The sequence below is a fragment of the Equus quagga genome, chromosome 1, assembly GCF_021613505.1.
Source record: "Equus quagga isolate Etosha38 chromosome 1, UCLA_HA_Equagga_1.0, whole genome shotgun sequence".
NCBI classification, from domain to species: domain Eukaryota; kingdom Metazoa; phylum Chordata; class Mammalia; order Perissodactyla; family Equidae; genus Equus; species Equus quagga.
In genome coordinates, this window is record NC_060267.1 from 88,258,577 (window position 1) to 88,279,291 (window position 20,715).

The 20,715-nt window shown below is 45.3% G+C and overlaps 1 protein-coding gene across 21 annotated transcripts in view; it reads left to right on the forward strand.

Moving 5' to 3' along the window:
- RALGPS1 (Ral GEF with PH domain and SH3 binding motif 1) overlaps nt 1-20,715 on the forward strand; it is a 271,251-nt gene that overhangs the window by 87,447 nt on the left and 163,089 nt on the right. For 19 of the 21 annotated variants that reach the window (XM_046686100.1, XM_046686023.1, XM_046686047.1 and 16 more), the window contains 2 exons: nt 6,074-6,157; nt 20,068-20,157. In XM_046686100.1, the coding sequence (XP_046542056.1) occupies nt 6,074-6,157; nt 20,068-20,157 (174 nt within the window). The remainder of the gene's footprint in view (nt 1-6,073; nt 6,158-20,067; nt 20,158-20,715) is intronic. The other 2 variants (XM_046686090.1, XM_046686171.1) reach the window with 1 other exon arrangement.

Genomic DNA, 20,715 nt, shown 5'->3' on the forward strand with positions numbered 1-20,715 from the left:
GTTTCATCAGCTGATGTCTCTTGACTGCTCATGTCCTCTGCTTTTCCTCCCCTTCTCCACTTGCCGTCTCTGGCAGCTGAACATTTTCATTGTCAAATTCGTTAAATTAACATTCTGACATTCTGCAGCTACAGCCAATCCCATCGCACTTTTCCTTAGATTGGCTCTAAAAGTTGAACACTAACAAATAGCATTCACTGTTAATATGGCTTTGTAAATATGACTCAGTGCCAAGCTAAGGAGTGTGCCAGGGTTGAGTTTCATTCCTTAATGACCCTGGGCCATTCAAGAGAGACTGTGCCTCGTGTCAGGGACCCACAGATTCTGTTTTCTTTCAATCCATCAACTGCCTAATATTGGAATATATATATAAAATATCTAAACATATTAAATATATACTATTTATTATTCCCTGAGATTATAATTCCTTTTTTCTATCGTCATTTGCCTTCATCATGTGCTCAAACTTTTTCAAGCTATTGTATTTTTATTTCTATCCTCTTTTCGATTGCGTTGGTTTTTCCCTGGAGGCGTTCCTTCAGGCCCTTTGTCCCGCTCCGGTCTGAGTCCGTTGTTCTCTGGTCCTTTTGCACAGTGGTTACTGTGGGACTTCCCTTCTCAGTCCTGGATGGTTGGGCTGTTTCCTTTCCTTTTTTTTTTTTAAGTTGTAGTTACTGAGGTTAGAATAAGATTGAAATTAAATTTCATCCAGTAGAATTCACCCTTCTGAGTGAACAGTTTGGTGAGTTTTGATAAATGTGTGTTCTCACGGAGCCACCGTAATCCAGAGAGCAAGCTGGTCCATCACCCCAAATCCCCTGCTCCCTGTGCCCATCGGTCTGCTGCCTGTTCAGCCCCCGGCAGCCGGTGAGCTCGTTTCTGTCCCTGTGCTTTCTACCTTCCCCAGAATGTCCTATGAATGGAATCATAAAATATTTTTGTGTCTGGTTTCTTTCACTGAGCATAGAGCTTTTGCTGTCCGTCTGTGTTGGCGCGTGTACCAGTAGTTTATTCCTGTTTGCTTGCTGAGGAGCTTTTCATTACATGGATGTATCACAGTTTGTTTGTCCCTTCACCAGCCGAGGGGAATCTGGGTTGTTTCTACTTTGGGGAAATTGGGAATGAAGCTGCTGTAACCACACACGTACGGTTTTTTGTATGGACACATGTTTATGTTGGTGAGACTGCTGGGTCATTGGGTAAGTGTGTGCTTAATGTTATAAGAACTGCCCATCTGCTTTCCTAAGTGGCCGTACCATTTTGCATACCCAACAGTGAGGTGTGAGAGTCCTGAATGCTTTACTCCTTACTCAGACCCCACCCCAACCCCGAAGTGGGTGCCTCAGTGGGTTACCCATTCCCAGGGGTGTTTTTAGAACTCCTTTGACTAAGTGTGTGATTGTCCTGCTAGTTCTTCTGAAGATTGTTCCAGAGGGTAGGATGGCAAAATGAGGAGAAACATGGAGGGAAGAGGGAAAAAGGTTGCCATTAAGCAAAATGGTAATGTAGGCTGGTGCCAGCCTGGTGGTGGTCCCTGAGGTCAGATTTAGTGACCTTTCCTTGACGTGGTGCATTTTCCACGTGGGTATGTTTTAGGAATGTGATTTGGAGAAGATTGCAGTCATAATTAAGCACATGTGTGACCTGATGGCCTAGATCCTGTGGGGGTCTTCAGGGAGGACTTGTCCCGCTCCCCAGGTCTCCTCTTCCAGGGCCTTACCTTATTGATCCCAGACATGATCAGTGTCAGGCCTTTCTCAGGCCACCACAAGGCATCTGACTCCCAGATCACTAAGCACAAAACTGGCAGCTGGTGGGGGTGCTGCTGGCAGTGTGGCCCAGGGAAGCTTTGCAGGGTGAGCTGACACCAGAGTTGACTCTTGCCGACGTCCAGGAATGCTTGCAGATGAGGGTACTAAGACGAGGTTGTTTTTCTATCAGTTAGGGATTTTTTTCCATATTTCTTTGTAATAAACATTCTCCTTTGACAGTCAGAATGGATGTCCAAATGAATCTCACATTGTTCGGTGTTTTTTTTATTTAAGGCAGCTGTTCAGACACCCTTTTGGTGGGGCCTGCTGATTCTGAGGTGCCTGTGGGAATGCCAAGGGAAGGTGTCCAGGAGATAGCTGAATATCCTGGTCTGGAGCTCAGGACAGACTTGGGCTGGACAGAGACATGTAGTTGAAACCATGGCAGCATATGCGACCTTCCAAGGAGGAATACAGACGTCTAAGAACGTAGAAGACGAACTTGGGCAGATGTGGGTGAGGGTAGGGACATGTGTCGGAAAAGAAAAAAGCAACTGGAAAATAAGACTGCGAATGAGGGGCCCAAGGGTTGGGAAGACAACCAGGAGAACCAGGGCTGAAGGCCAGGACAGGGAGTCGAGAACATGGCAGGAAGCTTGCCTAGCCCGACGCTGTCGCTGGTAGAGCAAGGTGCGATTTCAGTGGAGCAGAGGGAGAAGGGATGGAGAAGGAGGTGGAGAGGGAAGCGGGTCGAAATGGTAAGAACTGACAATCCTTTCAAGAAACTCACCTGCAAGAAGAAGAAAGGGAGTGAGCAGGAGCTGGAGGAGACGGGAGGTCTACAAGAGATACGTTACTATCATTGTTATTATTGTCATCACCGTTGTTATTATTAATGGAAGAGGCTGACGCACATTATAATGCAGTGGGAAGAAGAAATTGGAGAGGAGGAGGGTGAAGAGACAGGGATGGGGAGGGCACAGCAAGGCCTCTGAGCAGGGGGAGGGGATGGGACCCAGAGGCAGGAGGAGTGTGTGTCCTGGCAGGAAAGGGCCACTCTTCCATTAAAGCCAGAGGAAAGCAGAGGATGCAGATGAATTTGTACGTTTGGTAGCAGAAAGTCTTTTTCTCACAGCTTCTGTTTTCTCCCTGATGAACCCGGGGAACAGCCACATGACAGAGGACAGGTCCCAGAAGAAGCTGGCAAAGGACAGTACAGGCTCTTCCTCTCCTTTGACATCCAGTTGACCTCAGCAGAGAACTCAGAGCCAAGGACAGCCTGGGTGAGATCAGGGTCCCAGCACAGCCCAGGGGCAGCGGAGTGGCTCCCCAAGGACACAGGGCTACTAGGGCCTTACCAGCCTCAGCCCAGCCCTTTGTCTCCCTTCTAGAACCAGCCCTGCCTCCTCTGGCCAATTTTCACTTAATTACACCCAAATCAGTTCCATAGCGTGGACCTTTTTTAGGCATTAGTGACTGGAAGAGTTTTGTTCTATTACTTCACATTTTCCAAACCCACTTCACACAGATGGAATCTGTTGTATTCCTATAAGGCCAAACAGGAGAGGAACAGTGCCAAGGAGGTTGGGCCCAGGACTTGTTTTATTGTAGATAGAATGGTATTATTTCTTTTGACATCTTGATAAATCTTTCTGCACTGAATTTGGGAGATTTCAACACTGAGGAATGCTCATACTCCATTCATTCAACAGATGCTGCTTGGCATCTGCCGTGAGTCAGGCCTGTGCCCCGTATGTCACCTCCTTTGTCAGGCTTTACCGCTCTTGGTCTTCGCCACAATTCTGTGGAGTTAGTTTCAGCATCCCTGTTTTCATCAGTGATGAAACTGATGCCCAGAGAGGTTAACTTACCTGGGGTCGCCCAGGAAATAAGTGACAGGGCTGGGATTCAGAGTGAGGTCTTGGTTCTAAGCCCTTTTGCTTCTTCCACTTTATCAAGGAACTTCTCAAACATAATGTTTTACTTTGTGGAGGTTTTAATTTTAAAGGTTACATGTCTTCCAGTGCAAAAAGTTCCTTAGGGAATTGTCAAAATCCAAGAACTGCACAAACAGTTTTGGAATCAGTATCTTAGAAATGTTCAAATCAAATAAATTCAGGGCAGATGTATTAAGTACCTGCTTTGGTTCCTGCCTGAATGGACATCAGCAAAATGAAAGATAAATAATAATAGGTTTTGTTAATAGTTCGAGACAGCAACGAGTGTGCTATGGGAGAAAGAAGAGGGTATGTGGAGTTAGAGCTGAGTGACAGCAGCGTGACCCTAGGAAGAGGGAGGGAGGGAACCTTGGTCAGGTACTTGTATCATGCCAGGTGCTCTGTGTGAGCTTCACAGATAAATATAGTCTCATACCCATTTTAAGATGAGAGAATTGAGGTTCTGAGAAGATGAGCCTCATGCAGCCGGGGTGTGGAGGGCCAGGATCTGACCTGGGCCTGTCTCACTGTAAGGTCCACACTGCTCCCTTTCAGGATGCCCTCTGAAGTTACCCACAGTGTGGAAAGAAGACCACAGCCTCTGAATTAAATGGACACTCGCATGCACACACACACACACACGTGTGCACACCACACACACATGTGTATGTAACTTCTGCTGTTATTAAAGAAGTCAGGAAAAACTAAGGGAGCAACTGCCAGCCAGAAATTGGGCGACAACTACCCCTCAGTCCTTGAATATCAGTTTTCCGAATTCTTTCTTCTGCCAGATTATAACCCATGCCTTTCCAGGACTGGCTTTGGGACCCACAGGAGAGACAGGCTCTTGTCCTCACAGTTAAACTTCAAAAGGGGAATAATATACATTTGCAAAACAATTAAAGTCTACGTTTTAAGTTGGAGCAGGGTGAGAGGAGTAAATGTAACTGAGGTAGGTCAAATGGACATTTGAAAAGAGCCTCGAACATACATTTTCAGAACAAGGAGAATCATGGTAAACAGAGGGAAACTCTACGTCTCAAAGAGATTCTTGTCTCCTTTGCAAAGAAGTGGAGTCAAAGTCTTCACTCAGGATGATGAATGATACTGAGTCCTTTTCCTCTTGGTTAAAATAGATGTGGTGAGGATTACATGAGATAACATATGAGGTACGCAGTCCAACACCTGGCATGTGGGGGATTCTTGATCTTGGTAGCATTAATTAATATCATGGTCGTTCTGTTACCAGGGGTCTAAATTGTGAGGGTGAAGGACTTGGCAGGGTCAAGGATGGTGGTTTTTTCCTGTGGGTCCTGGGAGGGGGAGGATGCCCTTTATAGAAGCGAGGCAGCCAGGAAGAGGAGCTGTGTTTCTTAGCTCCTGGTTGGTTCCCAAGCCTTCTCAAGTCCAGGTCATTCATCTTCTCTCCAGAGCCGCCCATTGCCTTCAGCCAGGCTTCCCACATTGCCACAAGCCAGGCTTCTGTGACGTAGAGCTGGGCCCCTGCGATGCCTTTGGAGGGCGCAGCACCTCAGGCGTAACTGCTCAGCCAACAAGTTTGGCCTTTGGCCATTCCCACTGCCCTCTCTGACTTCCTAGTAGACCCCTGATCTGCCTCTCTTCCACTGCTGGGCAGCTCACTCTCACTAAAGATCTTATAAAAGTTCCAGGTGTGTGGCAAAAACAAATGTTATTAATAATACGAGGCCTGATATAAATTAAAAGGAGGTCTTGTAACTTAGGGGTAGAGAACTTTAGAATCGCCCCCCTTTCCTCCATTGTCTGCCAGGGCTCCCTAAGGCACAAGCTGAGAATGCCAGGCATTTAGGTAATGAGTTATATGCGAGGTGGGAGGGGCCAACTTCAGGAAGGAATCAAGGTAATCCCAGAAGCCTCTGATTGCTGTGGGCTTGGAGCGGGACTTTCCCTGGTTCCAGGAAGGGAGGACGTCACGTGGCTGATGAAATCTGAGATCCTTCAGCCAGATTTTAATTTTAAGTTAGCCTGGGGGATGAGTCCTGTTGGTTAAAACATCATGCCCTCTCAGACAATTTGTGTTAAGAAGGGACTTCTGGTCCCAGGGGAGCCGGCAGAGTGGCCGTGGTAGGATAAAGCGTGTTTTGGCACAGCAGCCCTGGGAAATGTGGCTGGGGTTGTGGAGAAATGTATTCTACTTCTTACCTCTGGGGGGCCTCAGGATGCACCTCCACCCACAGACCCAGCCCTCCTCTCCAGAGGAGGAGAGCCCCCTCCCACCTTGGTGAAGACGTGGATGACCAGGGCTTCAGCCCTTCCCCACCTCTGTGTTCACATTCCAATTAGATGCCCCTGGTGTGTTTGCATCCCAATTAGAATCACTGTTGAAACTGACTCTGTGCTTCCTAGGAACTAGCCAGCTGTGGATGGAGTAAGAAGGAGAAACATAGTCTCGCCCCCAACGTTGTGGCCTTTACCCGGAGGTTTAACCAGGTAAGCAACGCCCCTTGCATGTGCCTGTCCAGACAGCAATCTGTTGGCCCTTGTAGGCTGGGAGCCCTAGGCACCTGGCCCCAGGTCCAAACCCTTCTTCCTGAACACCCACCTTTATGGATTCTTGTGCCATCACAGTCCTTTTTCACAAAGCAGGTGTAACTGAACACATCTTTTCTGTGTTGAAATCATTTTAGTGGCTTCCAATTCCACTTAAGCTAAAGTTCGAGCACCTTAACGTGCCCTGCAGTGTCCTGCACGGTGGATCTGGCTTCTGTCTACCGCCCCCTTACCCCCCCCTCCATCTTTTGTCCCTCCCTGTACTCTGTGGGCTTCAGCCATCTGGGCCGTCCTTCTCTTTCCTGATGTACCATATCTCTGTCCCGTCAGGCTCCCATATGTGCTGTCCTCTCGGCTCAGAATTCTTTCTCCCTGTTCGCCTCCTAGTCAGATCTCAGCCTGAATGTCACTTCCTTGGGGAGCCTTCCTTGAATCCCCAGCCTGTGTAAGGTCTCCCCATCATATGTTCCCTCACTGCACCCTGTACTTCTGTATGTGATCCTTTACTCGTCTGTCCTCATTTTGTGTAACCCTGTAGTCTCTATCTTCCTTGCCAGTCTGTGGGCTCCCTGAGGGCAGGACCATGTCTATCTTGTTTATCCCTGCGTCCCCTACCACCTTGTGCAATGTCAGGCATATAGTAAACCCTCAGTAAGTATACGTGGAGTGAATGAATGAGATGCTCAGGAAACACTTCGTGCACTGAATTTCTTTGAATTCCTGATGGCCTGGTCAGTGACCCTGTACATACTTCTACAAACTGACTTGGTCCAATGAGAACCTTTGCTCCAGGTATGAAGATCTGCATCCCCACTTGTTGGAATGATGATGGGAACTTGGACCAACTTAGGGGGTCTCAGCCAGACCTGCCAGAACACGATCGTCAGTAGAAGGCACCCTGAAAGACCCTCTTTGGATAGATCAAACCTCCAAATAGTGCTGTTGACAGTTTCTCTTCTTTCTTCTTGTTTTTCTGGTTCCAAATGAGGACAGTGGCCTAGAGGTTGCCTAGTGTGCGTGACTGGACATCTAGGTCACAGCCTGGGTTCCCTTTGGGCCCTCCCTCACGCTGGGCCTTCCTTCTCAGAAATGCCAGGTCTTGTGCATCACCATTGCTCAGCCCTCTCCAGGCTTCCCCAACCTCAGCTGCCACCCAAGTACAGCAGGGGCCTCAGCGAGTAGTCTGTGGATCAAGGCTGGAGTTAGCATTGGTGTTGTTTTATGAGATAAAATAGGAACTAAGAGAAGCCTGGATGTATCTGCGGTAGGGACTGTACCATTTGTTTTGCAAAGAGAAGTTCTGAAGCCTTTTGTTTCTTTTTTTTCTTTCTTTTCAAAATCTTTTCCTTTTCAACTGAGCTTAGTCTTTTAAAAAAAACCAGATGTGCACACACTATCAGGGGATTCATAGTTTCCTTAGCAAAACTATTTGAGTGGGAGCCAGCTCAGTCCCACCTCTGACTGGCCGCAGAGCTCCCGGAGGAGGGCCGCTGGGGGCTCTGATGTAATCTGCTTTGCACGCGGAGGCCAGGTCAGCTTGGCAAAGGGCATTGCAGCTTGTTCTGCAAACAATTGCATTGTGTCCAGCTCACACCAAGTGGGTGAAGCGAGCCAGAAGTAAAGTTGTATTTTCCCAAACAGAATACTCTGAGAAATGGTCTTCCTGCTGGCCTGTGAGCCACTCAGAGCTGGCAGCTCCTGGACACAGCCCTGGTAGCTTTGGTTTGAAAACTGGCCAACAGCCAGGCCTGGTCAGCCACCGGGGCCGCTTTTCCTGAGATGAATTGATTGGCATCCTTCCTGGTGGACTTTCATATGTGAGAACAAGGCTCCTCGTCAGAATCCAGATAAGGAAAGCAGGTCACTTACCTTTCTTAGCCTCACTTTCCTTATCTGTAAATGTGCATAATAGTAGTGCTCACCTTGCACAGTTGTTATGAAAATTAAATGAAATGATATGTGGAGAGCTCTTAGCGCAGTGTCTGGCATGTAGTCGGCATCCAAACGTTTTGGAGAAATAAGGGGGGATGTGAAGATCAGCTGTTTGGAAGGAGGTTGCTGGGGCATTTGAGGCTCCTTGTGGCCAAACCAGAAACCCAGTGGCCAGTATCTTGGTCAGCCCCTGGGGGCTTGCCTGCTTCCCCCGAGATGGAGGAGCTCGGCGAGTTCACTCAGGGTCTGTATGGCAGGCCTGTGTCTTGAACAAGGAGTTCACCACGCACTGCAGAAGTTCTCGACCTTTTTTGGATCACGGGTTCTTTCGAAACTCTGACAGTATCACACATGAATTTGCCCCCAGATAAATGCACAGATATATAAATTTGCATTTAATTTTAGTAGATTGGCTGCCCACCCCCTCCCTTTAGGGATCTGTTGACAATAGGCTGAGAAGCTGTGGTCGCAGGCAGTCAAACAGCCCTAAAGTCTGGGTCTTAGCGCTACAACTTATTGGCTGTATGATCGTATGTTGGCTTTCAACCTCTCACCTTCCTCGTTTGTAAAACAGGAAGAGTCTTTTCAAGTGGTTTTCAAAGATTAAACGAGAATGGTGGCTGTAAAGGTTTAGGTCAGCATTTGGCATGTAGTAAACAGTAACATTAGCTTTATAGGAAGGTGCAGCGGAGTGGGAGCTGCGAGCTGGAAGGAAGTTTTGGCTTGGGCCTACTTGCTCCTAGTAGGGTTGGGATTGTGTCCTGAAGATGCTGAAGAATTCAGAAAAGTTGGAAGAGGGAATTGGGAGAACTTGGTTCTAGTCCAGACTCTGCAAGCCCCTTCCTCTCTTGGGGTCTCAGGACCCTTATATATTAACGGATAGTGGACAGGGCCAAGGTCCCCGACGTTTTGCCCTGGAGGATTGCTTTTCGTTTTCTCATGGACTCATTTGTATATAGTTCCTAATGACTGAAACCCTGCCTCAAACGCGCCTTAATGGCTTATGTAACAAAGCCAGGGAGAACTTGGACTTCGCATATCGCCAGGGGCCTGGGGCATCACCAGCTGACCTCAGTGCTGCTCTCTGCACCTCTAGGTCCTGCTTTCCTCGCAGCTGGCTCCCTCTCGGGCAGCCGACTCGTCTGGGGCTGCAAGATGGCTGCCAACAGCTCCTGGCTCACAGCTCATTCTGAGGGCAACCCCAGCAGAAAACTCCTGCCTCTTCTTCAGTAGCTCTATCTGATGTCTTAGAATTAAGACTCAAGGGCTCCCATTGCCCTGACTTGTATCCCATCCTGATCTCATCACTCTGGCCAGGAAGACGTGAGGCTCTGGTTGGCCGGTCTCAGAAACAGGCCTTCCCCTGGAGGTAGGGGCAGGGGCTGAGAATGGAGCAGTGCTGGTTCCTCAGGGAAAGTCGGGGTGCTCTGACAGGAAGACACTGGGAATGATGGCCGGAAAGGAAAACACAGGTATCACCGTGGACTCTCTTCTCTCTTCCTTCCTGCTCTGAGCTTTCTCCCCATCAGTCTGCTGAGACCCCGTCACTCTCAGTTCTGCCTTCTGAACTCCCGTGCCTCGTTAGCCTACGCATTGGTTCCTCCTCCTTCTTGGCTTTAATCAAGACTACTCAAAAGACGTTTATTGAGCACTTAGGCTCATCTTACTGAGACAGATACTGTGCTAAGCATCTTACCTGCATTATCTAATGCAGTTTTCACAAAGCCCACTGAGGTGGATGTTTTAAAGCTGTTTGGTGGATGAGGAAACCGAGGCTCTGGAGAGTGAAGCAGCCTCCTCAAAGTCACATAGCTGGTGAGTTTCCTTTCTGAGGGGCTCCTCCTTTCTTCTGACAACTGCTCCTATAGGACCCCCTGTTGTTCTAGGCCTCATTTATCACAGGGCTGCGAGACAACGTTAGCCTTCTCTTCCCTTCCAATGCTACCTCCAAACTATTCTTTCCCCATTGTTTAAACTCACTATACAGTGGAGGCTCATTACTTCTGGTTATATTCATTCATTTATTCAGTGGACATTTACTGAATGTGTACTAGGCTCTGTGCTAGGTTCAGGGTCAACAGTAAACTCGATATAGCCCTTGCTGCTGTTAGCTCGAAGTCTGATGTGGGAGACAGACAGTCTGGAGGAATCAGCACTAGGATGGGGAAACCAGAGGAGAGGCATGGGCAGTAGGAAGGGAGGCCAGGAGACTGGATCGGAGTCTGTTCCATTAATCAGGTGAGGGGTAAGGCATGTGCAATGGCTGGGCTCAAGAGAGTATTAGGAGACTGAATGACAGCACTTGGTGACTGGCTGGATTTGGAGGGAGGTGACAGGGAAGGGCAAAGGAGGGGCCTCTGGTACTTGGCAGCACCCTTCTTTGGGCTTGAATACAGAAGGAGGAGCAGTTGTGAGAGTAGGAGGTGAGTTACGTGTGGACATGGGGGCTGAACCATGCAGCAGGTAATCGGATCTTGGAGTCTGGAAGTCGGGGTGGGGGTGGGGGGTCCACCCTGGAGATGCAGATATTGGAGTCATCTGTGTTTGATGCCGCAGGAGTAGATGAGATCATCCAGGGAGAAACAGGCTCAGGTGAGAACCTGAGGATTTAAGGGCGGGGCAGAGGTAAGGGGGCTGAGAGAGAGCAGCCTGGGGGCAAGAAGAACACCCAGAAAGGGTGTTGTCTTGAATCAGTGTTTCAAGGATGAGGGAAAGTTATAGAACAGGTCAACTAAGATAGGACTAAAAAGGAGGCCTTTGCATTTAGCAGCGTGGGCGTGCTGGTGAGCTCAGCAAGAGCAGTGTTGTGCAGATGTAAAATGGAAGCTGGCTTGTAGCGGCCTTGAGTGGTAGGAGATGTGAGGAAATGGAGAAAGTGGGTGTAGGTGATGCTTAGAATAGTGGTTCCAAGGAGACAGATGAAAAGAAGGGAGTGGCTGGAGGGAGTGAAGATGTCAGGGAGGTGGTTTTATGTTCCTTTTTTCTTTTCAGTAGGCAGAGCCTTGATAATGTTCATATTTTGAATAGAAGGAGCCAGTAGACCAGGAAAATGAGGTGAGAGAGGGAATACTTAAGGAAGTGAAGTCCCAGAGAAGGTGGGAGAGGCCAAGACCTGGGGCCTCTTCCTTGTAAGAGGCGAGTGGGCAGAAAGGAAAGATGCAGATGCAGGCCCACTTGTAGGTGTGGTGCAGGCAGGTTCATGGTTTCTCTTTCCTCCGTGAAATAGGAGGTGAAAGGGGAAGCAATGGGGTGGAAAGATTGAGGGGTTTGGAGAAAGCTTGCAAAACCCACTCCAGGGGAAAGGAGAGAGCTGACTATGGGAATATAGAAAGACTCTTGGGCAGAGACCATGGCCCAGATGAAATGCAGATTGTGGCTTTTAAAGTAGCCCCAGTGCATGAGGGTAGACGGTTTTCTCCAGTTGCACTTTGCAGGCTAGGAGTAGGAGCTAGGAGGGCGAATGGTTGGATCCATCCACAGCTGGGGGTTAGCAAAGCAGATTGTTTGCAAGGACCAGGGGACGAAGGAACTTAGAGTACTGGCAAAGGAGGGGCTGAGATAACAGATGCTAGGCGGTCAGTCTGCTCAAGAGGACAAGGATGCCGAGGAAAAGGGCTGCAAGGGACTCTAGGGTGTGGTGCGAGGGAAGGATGGGCACAGTGGGGGCTCAAGGAGAAGGTAAGGACCAGGAGGCTTAAAAGTTGTGGCCCAAGACTGGAATTGAGGGTTTCTGATGTACAGCAGTCCTGGGTGATTATGAGAAGGAGGTGACTGAAGGAGTAGGTGCCTAATAGTTGCTGAAGTTGAGGGGACCTTGAGGCCACGGTCATTCACAGTGATGTTGAAGTTGTCCAAGGAAGAAGGCAGGTTTTGGTATGGAGAGCACGACAGTGACCCAGATCCTGATCTGTTTACCATCTCTATAGTTTTTACCTTTTCCAGAATGTCAAGGGAAAAAGGGAATCATACATTTATGGCCTTCTTTCACTTAGCAATACATATTTAAGATTCATCCATGTCTTGATGACTTTTTTTTTAAGTTATTTATTTTTGCTGTTGTTGAGGAAGATTGGCTCTGAGCTAACATCTGTTGCCAATCTTCCTCTTTTTGCTTGAGGAAAATTGTCACTGAGCTAATATCTGCCAGTATCCCTTTGTTTTGTATGTGGGTTGCCACCACAGCATGGCCACCAACCAGTGGTGTAGGTCCACGCCTGGGAACCAAACCCAGGCCTCCGAAGCAGAGCCTGCTGAACTTAACCACTGGGCCACAGGGCCAGCCTGAGGCTTTTTTTTTTTTTTTTTGGATGAATACTGTTCCATTGTATGGATTTACTAGTTTGTCTATGCATTCACCTATTGAAGGACATGTTATTTACTTTGAATTTTTTACAATTATGAATAAAGCTGCTAGAAACATCTGTGTATTGTTTGTTTGTTTGTGAACATAAGATTTCAGATAAGCTGAGTAAATACCTAGCAGTGCATTGCTGGATTGTGTCTGTACCATTTTGCATTCCTACCAACAAAGAAGGAAAGTTTGTGTTGCTTCAGATCCTTGCCAGCAATTGATATTTTCAGATTTGTTTAATTTTAACCATTCTGATAAGTGTGTGGTAATCTCACTCTGCTATGCTTTATCCAACGCTCCTGGACAGTTATGTGGTCCTGGGTGCCTCACATGAAAGTGGCGGTGGGGGAGGGGGGCGGGCTGTCACACAGGAGTGGCATGTCAGTATCACGGTGGCCAGAGAGCAAGGGAAAAGAAAGCATGTTACACAAGGATCAGGTAAAGGATCTCTGAATGAGAGGACTCAGAGAGGAAGCAATCAAGGTTTTCAAGTAATTAAGGGGTTCTTATGGGGAAGTCGATTAAAATAACCTGTGGGGCCTAATCATTAAGTACAGGGACCAGGAACAGAAGTGGGGAGGCAGTTGCTTTCTCCTAATACAGAATAGTTCCCTACCCAGAGAGGCTGAGGCAGAGAACAAACAGGGCTTTCTCACAGCGACTGTAGAACAGCATCTGGTGGTGGGGTCAGGGAGAGGGTAGGGCTGTTAAGTTCCCTTCTAACTCCAGGTTTCTAAGAAAATTGTGAATGGGCTTATGAGAAATTTGTGGCAAAATAGACCTCCTAAGAAAAGATAGTATTCTTAAACCTGGATTTTTCTTTGCTTTATGCTTTGATTGTTTTTATTTGTGGTTAATTAAATAAAGGCCTTTGTGTTCATACCTATTCTGCTTTATTAATCTGTAATACTGTTGTGAAATTTCCCGGGGGATATCTTAGTCTCCAGGGGCTAAACTCCAGGGCTCGCTATACCACCAAAACAGTAATAGTGATAATAGCAGCCTGTGTTTTAGAACCTTATTAGCACCATGACCAACTGGCACTTATTCCAGGTATGCATGACTGGTTCAATAGTTGAAAATCAATTACTGTATCAATTGATTTGGAAAAGCATTTAACAAAATTCAGCACCTATTCATCATAAAAAGAAAATCTCAGCAAATTAGGAATAGAGGGGAACTTCTTCAACTTGATAAAGGACATCTACAAAAATGCTGCAGCCAGCATCATTCTTAACGGTGAGACACTAGGTGCTTTCCACCTGTGCCTGGGACCAAGGCAGGGCTGAGCTCTCTCACCACTTCCATTTATCATCGTACTGGAAGTGCTGGCTAGGGCAATAGAACAAGAAAAAAAAAAAGATATACAGATTGAAAAGGAAGAAATAGAACTGTCTTTATTCACAGATGACATGATTGTCTATGTAGAAAATATCAAAGAAATCTATTAGAAAAACCTCCTAGAATTAATAAGTGACTATAGTAAGGTTGCCAGACACAAGATCAATGTACAAAAGCTTTCCTGCATACTAGCAATGAAGAATTGGAATTTGAAAAAAAAAATCATTTACAATAGCACACACACACAAAAGTAGTACTTACGTATAAATCTAACAAAGTGTGTACAGGTTCTATGTGTGGCAGACTACAAAACAGTCATGAAAGAAATCAGTGTAGATCAAAAGAAATAGATATTCCATTTTATGGATTAGAAGACTCATTATTAGGATGTCAGTTCTTCCTGACTTGATCTGTAGATTCAGTTCAATCCCGGTCAAAATCCCAGGAAACTGTTTTATAAATATCAACAAACTGATTCTAAAGTTTATATGGAGAGGCTAAAGACCTAGAGTAGCCACACAATCCTGAGAAAGAGCAAAGTCGGAGGACTCGCTCCACCTGATTTCAAGACTGACTGTAAAGCTACAATAATCAAGACAGCTTGGTATTGAAAAAAAGATAGATACCTAGGACAGTGGAGCAGAATAGGAGCCCAGAAATAGACCCACGCAAGTATGGTCAACTGATCTTGGACAAATGCATTGAGGGCATTCGTGGAGAAAGGGTAATTTCTTCAACAAATGGTGCGGGAACAACTGGAACATTTTTTACACGTTTAAAAAAATGAAGCTAGACACGGACTTTAGACCTTTCCTAAAAATTAGCTCAGAATGGATCATAGATCTAAATGTAAAAGACAAAACTATAAAAATTTTAGGAGAATCATAGAAGAAAATCTCCATGCCCTTTGGTGATGATTATTGGATAACACCAAAAGCACACTCCATGAAAGAAAAAACTTATAAGTTGGACTTTATTAAAATTAAAAATTTCCATGCCTCAAAAGAGTTGCAGAAGTACAAAAGACATTCTCTTAACAAAGAGAATTAAAAGACAAAGCACAGACTAAGAAAAATATTTGCAAAACACGTATCTGATAAATGACTTGTATCGAAAATATACTCTTAAAACTCAACAATAAGAAAATGACTTAATTTAAAAAATGGGCAAAAGATCTGAACAGACACCAAAGAATATATACAAATGGCAAATAAACATATAAAAGATGCTCAACATTGTTTGTTGTTGGAAATGCAAAAACACTACACACCTATTAGAATTTATAAAATACAAAGAAAACTTTGTAAAACAATATCAATTGCTGGCAAGTATCGAGAGCAACAGAAACTCTCATTCATTGCTGGTGGGAATGCAAAATGGTACAATCCAGCAATTGGCACTCCTAGATATTTATCAGCTTATTTGAAATCTTATGCCTGCACATGCACACACAAACAGCACACAAATGTCTATAGCAGCTTTATTCATAATTGTCAAATACTGAAAGTAAGATATGCTTCAATTGGTGAGTGCATAGACAAACTGGTAATCCATACAATGGAGTAGTATTCATCCAAAGGGAAGAAGCCGTCAAGCCATATAGAGACGTGGATGAATCTTAAATGCATATTGCTAAGTGAAAGAAGCCAGTCTGAAAAGGCGACATATGTATGATTACTACCCTTCCCTCCCTTTTTTTGACATTCTGGAAAATGTCAAAAAAAATTCTGGAAGGTAAAACTATAGAGATGATAAACAGATCAGTGATTGCCAGAGGTTTGAGAAGAGGAGAGGGTTTAGTGAACACAAGGGATTTTTTAGGGTGGTGGAGTTATTCTGTATGATATGTAATGTTGGATACATGACACTATATATTTGTGAAAACCCATAGAACTTTACAGCACCAAGAGTATACCACCCCAGTATATACAAATTAAAAAAAATTCTTTGTGGAGATTAAGGGGTCCTAGAATGGAATGCAGAATATAACAGAAGAATCTACCTGTATTATAAATGTACAAAACAACCTCACTGAGGAGGGTGAGGGAAAAAGGTGTTGACCTAAGTAACTTTGGAAATGAATGGAGCCTGTAGGACTGAAGACGAAAGGAACTGTATGTAAGCACTGTACTCTGTTTGATAAAGTAGTTTCCCAAGGGCGATGGGTCACAATTCTGGGGCCACTATATATGAATACTGGAATTCAACAATGAAGGAAATGGATGGCAGATGGCGGGAGGCAAGTTTCTCACTGTTGGAGTGGGAAGTTACAGACAAGCAAAGGGAGAAGGTTAGAATGATCCATATGATGATGGATTGGAGTTGGAGACATCAGTAGGAACTCATGTTTAGTTTAATATAGATATAGATGGTACGTGCAGAAATATTTATAGATATAGATATATGTGGATTAGTACACACACACACACTTCCTTGCTCTGCCAGCTGAGATAACCTAGAAACAATGATACCCCAGTACCAACAAGCCTACCTTGCCCCCACATCTTGGTTTCTAATACCATTATCTAATAAAAAGGAACCAAGGCTCCTTGGAGAAATATCTGGTTCAGGACTGGGGCAAGAAATGGATAAGATGAGCCTGTAGCATTTTGTAGTGCCAGAAAGTAAGGAGAAGCTCAAACCAACCAACCAACCAAAACAGTGCTGTGGTATGTCAGAGGGATGCAGGAGCCAACTGAAAGAGCTCTCAGTGGCCAAAGCTGGAAGAATTCAAGCAACAAAATAAATAATGTAGTATTGGATTGTAACCCAAAGTATAAAATAAATATCCATGAGTTCATTCTGCTAAAAATAAATGATTGAATAAATAAATGGGGGAGGATAGACAAACCTCCCATGCAGAAAAATTCTGAATAACTTATGTAGATACTTTGGCGTCAAGCAGGTGGAGCGCATCTGCCCACTTCTTCCGTAGTGACCTCCTTCCAAAGTTGGAGGTGATAGTGTTATTTATGTAACCAGTTCCCTATTGACGGGCATTTTTTTTTTCTATTTTATTTTGTAAACAGTGCTTCAGTGAACCCTTGGATGTATGTCCCTCTAAATTTCTGTATTTTCATAAGATAAATATTCTAGGGGGGATATAACTTTAACATCTGGAAAGATATAATCAGGTTGTTCTTCAAAATGGTCTTATGAATTTATACTCCCTAAAACAGTGTATAGGAGTACCAATTTCTCCACACTCTTGGTACAACACATGACTCACAGAGAATTAATGTATTTTCTTTAATATACAAAGACCTTTTACTAATCAATAGTAAGAAGACGGATGTCACAATAGAAAGATGAGTAAAGGACCTGAGCAGGTCATTCACAAAGCATATGGGACAAAGGGCCTTTAAGTACTTATAACAAAAAAAAACTGAAAAAAAAGTGGAACAAAAAAAGTTAACTGCGTAGTCCTGAAAGAAATGCAAAACAGAAACAGTGAGACATTATTTTGACCATTAGGTTAGTAAAGAAAAAAAGAATTGTAATAACTGGTATTTGCCTGTGTATGGGAACATAGATCTGCTCAAACTTGTTGATGGATAAACAAATAGGCTTTGGAGGCCAAGTTTTTTATATGTACTTTTGAAAACAGGTACACATGCTTTCATTCACTCCACCTCACAGGAATTTATCCTAAGACCTTAATTAAAAATGTGTAAAGATATATGTATAAATATGTTCACCACAGTGTTGTTTATTACAACAAAATAATTAGAAATAACCTACCCAACAATAGGGGGTTACTTAATGATGATACATCTCGAAGATTAAATACTTGGCAGCTGCTAAAAATTATGTGGTAGGAGAATATTTATTCACTTATCAAAATTCTTGTGATAATATGATTAATATATACCAGTTAAACTGAAAAAGACAAAACGTATGCTCTAGGTATGGGAAAAAGACTAGAAGGACACATCCATAATGTTTATCATGATAATGAGTTTATAATGTTTATCATGAGAGGAGTTTGCAGATGATTTCTGTCCTTTTGTGCTTATCTCTGTTGCCCTTGTTTTCTGCATTAAGCTTCTCTTAAGTTTTGTAGTTAGAAAAGAGAATAAAAAATGTTTAAAACTACGCTGATTCTACCTTTGTAATGTCTTTCTTATCTGCCCCTTCTCTCCGTCTTCAGCATGGCCCTAGCTCAGGCCTCCCATCCCTCGTGTGGACCATTGCATCAGTTTCCTATTGGATGTCCCTGCCCCTCCAAAGGGACTAACCAACCTGTCACTCCTCTGCTCAGAAGCTGTTGGAACTCTCCTGGCATAGAATAGTGTCTTAGGTCCTTCTTGTCGCTTTGTTCCTCCAGACCCCCACAATCTGGCCTTCACTTCCCTTTCCAGCTTCAATCTCCCTCATTACCCCCACCCCCTCAGAGCACCTGCAGCACCAGTCTCGTTGGCCTCCTCCGCTCTCCCTGCTTGTGTGTACCGTCACTCCTCAATCCTGTCTTCACCTGTTTGAAGTCTACCCGTCTTTCAAGGCCTCCCTCCCCCAAGAAGCCTTCCCCTGTCATTGCTTCCGCCGTAGTCCCGTTCACTTGGTTTATGCTTCTACGGCCATGATCACCTGCTGCCTTTTAACACAGTGATTTCTGGAGGATCCTGCCTCCTCCTTTGGTCACCTCCATATCAGGCAAGGACCGATAGGGTCTGCACTCACAGTGCCTAGAGCCCGTACACAGTAAGGGCTTCCTGAAAGTCTGTTGAATTGAGCTGACCCAGAGTTGCCTCTGCACACCATGTGCTGCAGATCAGAGTCAACTCTGCCATGTTCCGTAACTATGCCTTAAATATGTGTGATTTTTTTGGCATGCAGGAATCTATTATACCATATAAACTATCACACTTGGGATTATGTGGCATAAAAATGTGCATGTGTAAATATAAAGTTTATGGGCGTGTCTTTTGGTATCCAGAAAATCTTTCTTCTGTAACTGGCTAGTAAACATTTGAGTCTGAACTTAATTTTAGGCAATTCCTTGGAAAAAATGATTTTATGGAAACCCAGGCTTGTCCTCGAGGCAACCCCAGATAATTATGCAAAGAAAACTTTTCTGTAATATTCCTGCTTATTATAAAAAGCAAATCTTTGATTCTTGATTACTCTTTCCTTGTTTTCTCATTGAAAAGTGATGAAATTTCAGTAAAGAGAATGCATTTGGTTGCAGCAGGAAATGTCCTTTGTTAACTCTGGAATATCCTTAACTTTTTTTCTTTGTAAAATTTAGAGGTTTTAGATACTTCACCTTGTTTTTAATTCTACACATTCCCTGTCTTCTGCCCAGCTCTCCACCTTTCTTTGCGGTGTTATCATTGCACTTTTGGGCATGTGTGTTTCACACAGAACTATTGTCATAGTGGTGAAATGTAGACAAGAAAGCTAACCACTTCCCAGCATTTCTTGGCATGACGCCCCTTCTGTGTTTCATTGAGGCATCGTGAGAGTCAACAACACACTAGTAGATGACTTTCTTGCTCCCACCAGGATACTCAGGGGCTCTGGGATGTTGATTTATGTGAGAGGCCAAGCACGAAAGATGTTCTGAACCAAAAGCACCAGTGTACCCTTTTGGCACGTGCTGTCTCCAGAAAAACATGCCCCTTAACCTGCATTGCTTTATGGAACTTTGAAAGACATTTTTCTATTATTTAGATTATTGAATGAACCTCTCCTAGAAAACTACATTTGTTACAACTGTGTGAATATTGGTGAATCCTTCTTGTCTTGGGTCTGGCTGGGGATATGGATCTCGTGGGTGGTACTGCCAGCCAGTGTGCATATCCCTTTGTTTGGCCATTTGTCCACTTGTCCATCCACCCACTCATCCATCCATGGTCTCCCCACAAGTGGGACCTTCCAAGCGGGAGTCCTGCCTGATTCATCTCAGAATTTCCTGAGAATTAGAGAGTTCATATGTCGTGGAGGCCCAGTAACTCCCCTGGATGATGACCAAAGTACGTACTTCTCTAAGCACCACTGCATGTTGGAGAGGAGGTGCTGAGAACACGGGGCCCATCTGCAGGGGTGGGTGTTGTAAAGGACCCTCCACCTAATGCGACCCTAGGGTGTGCTCTCCTACCTTCCCGACCTCTTGGGAGTCCCGTGACAGTGGTGGGCAAGGGTGACATGGGTGGTCCGGCATTTAACAACTTTTCTGGTGTGTGTGTGTGTGTGTGTGTGTGTGTATGTGTATTTGACTCTACAGGTCAGTTTTTGGGTTGTACGAGAAATTCTAACAGCACAGACTTTAAAAATAAGGGCAGAAATCCTGAGCCATTTTGTGAAAATAGCCAAGGTAAGCTGTTTTATTATTTTTCTCCCTTCCTTTCCCTTTTTTTTTTGTTTCAAAAATGTGTTTCCTCAGTACTTTGGGAGCTGCTTTGCTCTGGGCCTGCTGGGCAGGGGGCTGTGACCTGACTTCCCAGGCAGGGGCGGCTGTAAGACCAGCCTGGCTGCCCACTCGGCCTCCCAGCCCCCATGCATGCATTGGCAGCATGCTCCTCCACCCTATGATTTTGGCAGCCACGCAGTCTCCTTATCTGGCCTTTCACGGACTCTCTGCGAGACTCCCGGCTACGCCTGGGTCCATTCATCCTTCCACTTGAGGTTTAGCCAGTGCTGGGGGTTGATGGGTTTCAGTGAGTATCAATGGTGGTGAGAGATCCCATCCTGCACAGTTTTGTCCCCAGTCAGCAGAGCTCACCCCACCCTATTCTGAGCTCAAGGCCTGGGCTGGGTGACTCTGCTGCTCCCACCCCCACCTCCTGCCCCTGGTCTGATAGGTTCTGTCCTTGCCAGTTGTTGGGCACCAGGCTCGTGTCTGCCCCCTACATTTCCCCTCCTCTTCCCTCAT